This window comes from Rattus norvegicus, chromosome 1 (assembly GCF_036323735.1).
Source record: "Rattus norvegicus strain BN/NHsdMcwi chromosome 1, GRCr8, whole genome shotgun sequence".
Classification (NCBI taxonomy): Eukaryota; Metazoa; Chordata; class Mammalia; order Rodentia; family Muridae; genus Rattus; species Rattus norvegicus.
The window spans coordinates 2,226,178-2,235,215 of NC_086019.1; the positions used below are offsets into that span (position 1 = coordinate 2,226,178).

Here is a 9,038-nt window from a genome sequence, read left to right on the forward strand (position 1 = left end):
GGATTTAGCTCAGTGGTAGAGCGCTTGCCTAGGAAGCGCAAGGCCCTGGGTTCGGTCCCCAGCTCCAAAAAAAAAAAAAAAGAACCAAAAAAAAAAAAAAAAAGAAATGTGCAAAGGCTTCACCATATTTAGTACATTCATAGTTTCTCTCTAATGTGGTATCTTTTATGCTGTTTGTGTTAATTTGGGTTTTAATGCTGTGAAAAGATACCATGACCAAGGCAACTCTTAGAAAGGACATTTAATTGGGGGGAGGGGAGGTATACAGATTCAGAGGTTCAGTCTATTATCAAGGTGGAAGGAATGTCAGTGTCCAAGCAGACATGGTGCTGGAGGAGAGAGTTCTACATCTTGATCAGAAGGCAGCCAGAAGACTCTTCTGCCCTGGGTAGAGTTTAAGCATGGGGACTCAAAGCCCACCCTCCCCCACAGTGACATACATCCTCAAAGGCCACATCTACTCCAAAAAGGCCATACCTTCTAACACTGCCACTTGCCATGGGCCAAGTATATTTAAACCACCATACCTTTGAAGATCACAGTAAAGGCTTTACTACATTGGTTACATTCATAGGGTTACTCTTTAGTATGTTTGTGTTCTTTTATGTAGTTGGAGGTGGCTTGATTGTGAAAAGGCTTTACCACATTGACTACATTTGTAAGGTTGCTCTCCAGTATGAATTCTTTCATGTTGTCAAAGTTGATCATGAGAGGCAAAGAACTTACTAAATTGCTTACAATCATAAGGTTTCACACTAGTATGTGTTGCTTTATGTTTTCGGAGACTATCATTACATACAAAGGCTTTAATTCATTAATTACATTTGTAAGGTTTCTCTCCAGTATGAATTCTTTCATGCTTTTTAAGGTCATTCTGACCTACAAAGGCTTTACCACATTGCTTACATTCTTAAGGTTTCACTCCAGTATGTACTGCTTTATGTTTTCGGAGACTAGCATCAAATACAAAAGCTTTACCACATTCATTACATTCGTAAAGTTTCTCTCCAGTATGAATTCTTTCATGCTTTTTAAGGTAATTCTGACCTACAAAGGCTTTACCACAGTGCTTACATTTGAAAGGTTTCACTCCAGTATGTATTGCTTTATGTGTTCGGAGACTACTGTTACATGCAAAGGCTTTACCACATTCATTACATTTGTAAGGTTTCTCTCCAGTATGTATTACTTTATGTGCTCGGAGACTACCATTCCATACAAAGGCTTTACCACATTCATTACATTTGTAAGGTTTCTCGCCAGTATGTGTTCTTTTATGTCTTTTAAGATCCCTCTGAACTACAAAGTCTTTACCACATTGATCACATACATAGGGCTTCTCTCCAGTATGTATTCTTTTATGTACTTGGAGATGACTATGAGATGCAAAGGCTTTACCACATTGATCACATTCATAGAACTTCTCTCCAGTATGTATTCTTTTATGTACTTGGAGATAACTATGAGATGAAAAGGCTTTACCACATTGATCACACTTGTAAGGTTTCTCTCCAGTATGTGTTATTCCATGAACTTGGAGATGACTGAGTTGTGCAAAGGCTTTACCACATTGGTCACATACATAGGGCTTCTCTCCAGTATGTATTCTTTTATGTACTTGGAGATAACTATGAGATGTAAAGGCTTTACCACACTGATCACACTTGTAAGGTTTCTCTCCAGTATGTGTTATTCCATGAACTTGGAGATGACTGAGATGTGCAAAGGCTTTACCACATTGGTCACATACATAGGGCTTCTCTCCAGTATGTATTCTTTTATGTACTTGGAGATAACTATGAGATGCAAAGGCTTTACCACATTGATCACACTTGTAAGGTTTCTCTCCAGTATGTGTTATTCTATGAACTTGGAGATGACTATGAGATGCAAGGGCTTTACCACATTGATCACATTCATAGGGCTTCTCTCCAGTATGTATTCTTTTATGTACTTGGAGATACCTATGAGATGCAAAGGCTTTACCACATTGATCACACTTGTAAGGTTTCTCTCCAGTATGTGTTACTCCATGCGTTTTGAGATGGCTGTGTTGTGCAAAGGCTTTACCACACTGATTGCATTTGTAGGTTTTTTTCCTAGTATGCATTATTTTATGCCTTCTAAGAGGACGACCATGTGCAAAGGCTTTACCACATTGATCACACACATAGGGCTTCTCTCCAGTATGTATTGTTTTATGTACTTGGAGATAACTATGAGATGCAAAGGCTTTACCACATTGATCACATTCGTAAGGTTTCTCTCCAGTATGTGTTATTCCATGCATTTTGAGATGACTGTGTCGTGCAAAGGCTTTACCACACTGATTGCATTTGTAGGATTTTCTTCCAGTATGTATTAGTTTATGCCTTCCAAGATTACAACGACGTTCAAAGGCTTTACCACATTGATTACATTTGTAGGGTTTTTCTCCACTATGAATCCTTTCAAGAGTTTGAAGCTGAGAATCGTATGTAAAGGCTTTATCACGTGGCTTACATTCATAGAGTTTCTCTCCAGTATGTGTGCTCTTATGTCTTTGGAGATGACTATGTTGTGCAAAGGCTTTACCACACTGAGCATTTTCAGATGGTTTCTCTCCAGTATGACATCTTTCATGCCTGCAAAGATAGATAGATGGCACATGGGAAAGCTTTACCACATTCACTAAACTAATGAATCTTTTTACCTGTGGAAATTAATTTTATAATTTGGTCTAATTGTAAAAAAAAAATCACATCTTAAGGTTGTATCACTTTGTTTACACTCATGGTTTCCCATTCATTATGGGCTGGTAAAAGTGTTATTACATGGTTCACATTTGCACCATCCTTTCGCTCTATGAGATTTCTCATATATTTGAAGAGAAATGGAAGAGCTCAGAGCTTTACCACATTGAGTACATTCATATGTTTTCATTTATTGTGAAATACACTACATTAGCATATCACATCAGCCAAGTGAACCAGGACAAACGGAAAGGAAATTTCCACAATCCTAGTATTCACAGGGATTTTCTGCTATGTGAGTTTATGGATATATTCCCAATGAAGTTGGGAAACCAACGAATTATAAATATGTCACACTGAGAGAGTCTGCTCAAATGTGGACTATTACATATATCTTAATTGTTCTGGGGGTGGGGGGCATTGCTCCTTTCACTATCCTTGTGCTCACATGGCTTGTATCCATTGTGACACAGGATATACCTGTAAAAATAACAAATGAAATATTTCCACTTGCATTCACACAGTTTGACTTTTTGTTCATCATAGACATATGGTATAAGAATTAAGGGTTCTCTTCAACAACATTCTTGACTCTCATAAACTGTCCCTCTCACTTAAACTTAACAATGTTAGTATATGAGTAATCAGCTTTACTATGATATATTTGCCTATTAGAAAAATAAAATTATCACCTATTCTGTGTGTGTGTGTGTGTGTGTGTGTGTGTTATGAGACTAAACAGATTGGCAGGTAAACAGAGTAGCTGTAATGTGGCTATGATTCAAATGGTAAGATCTGTTAAGGCCTTGTTCCTTTGTCTTCTTTCTTAGAGGAATGCCTTGCAAAAAACAAGTCAGACACCTGACATTGAGGTACATGGATTTGTGAGAATTTAATACTCAATACACTTAAAGAAGGGCTTTTTTTTTACACTGTGGCGTTTCTTTAAAAGTTCCAGGACATACTAACATGCCTTCAGAGGCATATTCATACCAACTTGCACATGAAAATTACCTTCCATATCTTCTGAAACTTTGACAATGTTCTTCAAAACTATGGTCTTCCCAATTGTAACCTAAAATACAGTACCAGAAAATGTATGATATATTATTGGAAATTAGGCAACATTCAAGTTACTATCTTCAGTGAACCTGATTTTTTCACCTCATTCTTCTTTATTCTCAATTGAAGTTACAGAAAAGCAACAGTAACAAAGGAACATTTGTTTCCTTATTTTAAAAACTGAAAGAAAATTCACTGTCTTACCTATAGCAGTGAGGTTCCTATAGGTCTCCTGCATCACATCTTTATAGAGACTCTTCTGTGAAGCATCCAGCAAAGCCCATTCTTCTCGAGTGAAGTTCACATGTACATCATCATAGGTCAATGCGTCCTGAAACATCCCATACATTTGTACAACAGTAACCATGATACCGATATCACTGTAAATGTATGCTTCTGGTGCTTAACCCACTTATTTCTTGACCCAGACGTTCTAATGTAATTACCAAATCATCTTAGAAGAAAACTGAGTAATAAGGTTCACCTCTGTCATTTCTTTGCTCTTTGAGTAGGATATAGCCTTGCAAGAGAAATGCTAATTAATGGAGAGGAGGAGGCGCAGTATTGAGCACAGAGAAATTGTATGAACAATTACTAACTGCAAAAAAATATCAAGTGAGCATATAGGCTCATGACTTTAATTCAAGCACTCAGGAGGCAGAGGCAGGTATATCTGAGGTCTATCCAGGACAGCCAGAGGTACATATTAAGACCCTGTCTCTCCTATGAAAAATCAATCAAACAAACAAGAAAGATAGAAAGGAGTCAGAGGTTTTTACTAGAGTTCCTACAAAGAATTACATTCACTGTACTTCTGTATTCTTCTTCCAGAATCTTGAGGTAGCCCAGTTTAAACTGTAACAGTAATGAGATCTTACTAAAAGGGAATGAATGTTTAAACAGATACAAACAGATAACTGAAAATATTGGCAATGTAAATGTTGATCCTAAATAAGCAACATAGGACAGGAGCTGGCTCAGCAGTGAAGAGGTCTTGCTGGTCTTAAAATAATTGGCCTCAATTGCCAGTAGTTAGAAATGAGCTTCACAAGTATTGATTAGTCCAAGTTCAGGAATTCTGAAGCCATTTTCTGACTATTATGGGGATTAGGCATACATGATGTGCATATGAATGTCATGAATGATATGTATGAATGTCATTAATACATGCCATCCTGAGAAACAGAATATGCTCTCTATCACATTTCAAAATTTGTAACGTGGATGAAGATCAACACAGCAGCATATGCTTGACATGTGCCAAAACCCACTGTCCAACCCATCAGGCAATAATATACAAACGAACAAATAAAGAAAAAGCTGGGCACATTGGCCCACATTTAATCCTGGCACTCTGGAGCCAGAGTCAGGTGGACCATTTACGTTTGAGGCCGCACGTTCTACATACCTACTTTCAGGACAGCCAGGGCTACATAGAGAAACTTTGTCCTCAAAAAACAAAAACAAAATTAAAATTATAAAAAAACACCAAGCTTGCAAAATATCTTAGGACTGAATAGCAATTGCTTCAACTGCATCTTATGTGACTTAGGGTTACAGTCTATAATGTTGAAGACAAGACAACACTTGAAGGAAGCTGACTAATCAGGTACAACCAATACACAACACACACACACACACACACACACACACACACACACACACACAAAACCCAAAAATTGATGATTGCAACAACTGGAAAACACAGATTTGCCAAGAAATGAGGAGAGGCAAGCCTTCAGAAGAGGACACTAAAACTGTTTCCCAAACTATCAAAACCTCAAGAAACTCATGACATAGTAAATTTTCAGAAGATAAAATTGTAGGTGAAGGTCTTTCATTTTCCAGAGAAACAATATAATTAGATTATAATGAATAGAATCATACAACGTAAATGGTACCTAAAGTGAAAGGAGATAGAAAGAGAGACAGTAAATGTTTTAAACATGAACTACAAGATTGTAATAACAATTTTAAGAAATTACAGGCCAATTCTCATCCTGTGTATTCTGTTTCTCCTCTTTGCCAATAAATAAAAAAATAAATATATAAAGGGGATTAGAAGTGGCAGAATCCCAGTCAACTGGGAGCCTAAAGAATGGGAAAATATTTTTTTAAACAAATCCATATCTTATAGAGGCCTAATATATAAAATACATGAAGACCTCAAGAAATTAGACATTGTAAAGCAAAAAATTCAATTGAAAAATGGGGTATAGGGGCTAGAGAGATGGCTCAGTGGTTAAGAGGACTGACTGCTATTCCAGAGGCCCTGAGTTCAATTCCTAGCAACCACATGGTCACTCACAACCATCTGTAGTGGGACCTGATGCCCTCTTTTGGCCTGTCTGAAGACAGGTACAGTGAACTCACTCCCATTAAATAAATAAATCTTTAAAAAAAAAGGGGGGGGTATAAATCTAAACAGAGAATTCTCAAAAGAGGAATCTCAAAAAGCTGAGAAATACTTAAATCATTATCATCTCAGCAATCAAGGAAATGAAAGTCAAAACTACTTTGAGAATCTATCTTGCACATGTCTGAAGGGCTAAGATCAATACAAGTGACAAGTCATGCTGGTAAGGATGTAGAGAATGGGTAACAACTCTCCATGCTTGTAGGGTGCAAACTAATACTGCCACTATGGAAATGAGCATTTCCTCAGAGTCCTGGTGCCTCAGAACCCTGAGAATCCATCTCTCAAATCACAGGTATAAAGCTCTTGGGCATTTATCTAAAAGGTGCTCCACCCTACCACAAGTCCATTGCTCACCTATGTTCATAGCATATTTATTCACACTTGCCAGAACCTAGAAACAACCGAAAAGTACCTCAACTGAAGAATGGGTTGAAGGACCCTAGTTCTTACTGAAGCCTAAGAGCTATCAGGAGGCTTGGCCTGGTGGAAAGTAGGTAAGTTATAGGGACCCTAAGGGCTTTTGCCAGCTTTACATCAACTGCCTCTGGTTAAGATTAGGGCAGGACCCAGCTTCAGGCCTCGGGCCAAGGCTAGGACAAGTTCCATTCTCCAACCACAGTTCTTGGGAGGAGCAGGGACATTCTTGAAAATCCTGCAGAATGTACTGATAGTAGCCTGACCCTCTGGTCCCAGATGAAGAGCTCAAAGGCATGCCATATAAGTGTGAACTGTAAACCTGCTAATGTAACCTGTACCTCTGAAAGTATAAAAACTGCTGTCACAGCCATTGGGGTCACCTTCCAGTCCCTCGCTATGAGGGGCTGATTGAAGGTTGACCCCGACACACCCGAAAATAAACTCTTGCCTTTGCATTAAACTCCATTCTCATTCCTCACTTGGGGGATCTCCTGGTAGTTAAGACTCACTTTGAGCCCTATGGGGTAAACCAAAAATGTGGTACATTAATCACTCAGCTGTTTAAAAAGATGCCATCATGAATTTACAGGCAAGTAAATGCAACTAAAGAAATCACACCCAGAATGACAATCATGGCATGCATTTACTTACAAGTGGATCTTACCTATTAGGTAAATAGTAATCAAACCCAGAGGGGTTAGTTAAAGAGGTAGGCTCTAGGGAGGAAGCACAGATCTCTTTCTACAGGGGAAATAGAATAATTTCTGTGAGGAGACCAGAGTTTGATGGGAACAGGAGTAGGGAGGATCAGTTGAGGGGGATGCAGGGGAAAGTACAATGCAGGAAGAAACAGCTGGAATTAGGGGTTATTTGGGAGTTAGTATAGAAATCCAGTACAATGACAACTTCCTGGATGACCAGGGTGACCCTAATGAAATCTCGTAGTAATGGAGTATATGGAGTTTGAACTGACAATCCTTTGACACTAGGCAGGGCTTCAATGTTGCTAATAAATTACATTCGGTTGAGCTGTTGGCCAAGGAGGTCCCTTGAGATCCTTCAACAATCCATGCTGATGCTAGGACAAACTTTGCTCTCAGACAACTGACAGCAGGGACTGATCATTAAGGACAAATTCCACACAGTTCACTGAATGCAGAGGTCAAGCGAGGAGAAGGCTTGGAGCCTTCACCCCTGTTCTAGTCTCTTTGAGGAGAGACGGTACTCTACAGGCTAAAAAGAAGAAAGAGAAACCTGGAAACCCCCCTCTGCCCGGAACACCCACACACACCTACAATGGGTCCTTCCTAAGATGTGCTGGGGCATGATGGTAACAAAGTTGTTTGAGTCGCCAACCCATGTTTGGTTTAACTTGAGGCCCTTGACATGAGAGGGAATCCATGACTAACACTGACTGGATTTCTAGGAATCTTACAGAAACTTAAATGGCAAGCATGGGTCTATGCCAGGTTCTCTGCTGATATGTTATGGCTGTTAGCTTGGTGTCTTTGAGGAATTCCTAAGAGTAGAAGCAGGTGTAACTCTGATTCTTTGGCTTGATCTTGAGATTTTTCCTATCAGGTTGCCTTGTCTAATATGAAGGCTTTCACCTTGTCTTTTTCTATCTTGTTTTGTCTGTTAGGTCTGCTCCTTTTTGAAGAGGAAATGGGTGGGGGGTGGATCTTGGGGAAAGGATAGAAGTGAGGGGTAGTTGGGAGTGCAGGTTGGGGAAACAGTGGTTGCTTCTAGGATCTCTGGAAGAGCAGTCAGTGTTCTTAACTGCTGAGCCATCTCCCCAGCCCATTTTTTTTTCCAGGTTAAGTTTTGAACAATTTAAATATAAACTGGAGCCTACAAGTCTGGCCACTTAGATAGGCCATTTACACAGCAGACATTTCCAGGATGTTTCTTAAGTACACCAGTGCCATAAAACAGTAGTTTAGTGACAGTGTCCTAAGTGGAAGGTCCTAGATGAAGAAAAACATAGGAAAAGGAGAAGCTAGAAAGTATAAAAACTGGGGTGGGGGTGGAGTGGTCTTAAGCTAAATAAGCTTAAGAAGAATATCACCTTGCATATGGTTTAGAAAAGGGAAATGGAAAGAAACGAGAGATATCTATGAAGTCAGCAGAAAGATTAAACTACGAACTTAGCAGAAACATCATATAATGGGACACACTCAGGAAAAGTCTAATCAAACTGTGCTCCACAAGAAACTCAGTGTATTTCAAAAATATTCCTTACCAAGCCTATAGTGGCCTTGGGAACCATAGCCCCATAAGGTGGGAAGTGATGTTGTGAAAATGTAAAAATAAAGAGGGTATTGTTGGTCTTTTATCCCGCTAGGTCCAGCACAGCAGTGCCCCAAGATATCTGCTAGGTATCTTGGCAGAAACACATCCCAGCCGCA

At 39.2% G+C, this 9,038-nt stretch overlaps 2 protein-coding genes across 2 annotated transcripts; both read right to left on the bottom strand.

The window, feature by feature from the left end:
• Window positions 1–832: 832 nt before the first annotated feature.
• LOC134484931 (zinc finger protein 431-like) lies at window positions 833–2,615 on the bottom strand. Its single transcript, XM_063280784.1, has one exon. The coding sequence runs from the start codon at window positions 2,288–2,290 to the stop codon at window positions 911–913; it is 1,380 nt and encodes a 459-aa protein (XP_063136854.1). The 5' UTR covers window positions 2,291–2,615; the 3' UTR covers window positions 833–910.
• Window positions 2,616–3,127: 512 nt separating this feature from the next.
• Znf729l-ps2 (zinc finger protein 729 like, pseudogene 2) lies at window positions 3,128–5,646 on the bottom strand. The gene is made up of 3 exons (XM_063280785.1): window positions 3,999–5,646; window positions 3,747–3,807; window positions 3,128–3,212 (listed from the first exon to the last, which is right to left on the bottom strand). The coding sequence occupies exons 1-3, from the start codon at window positions 4,159–4,161 to the stop codon at window positions 3,128–3,130; spliced, it is 309 nt and encodes a 102-aa protein (XP_063136855.1). The 5' UTR covers window positions 4,162–5,646.
• Window positions 5,647–9,038: the final 3,392 nt, after the last annotated feature.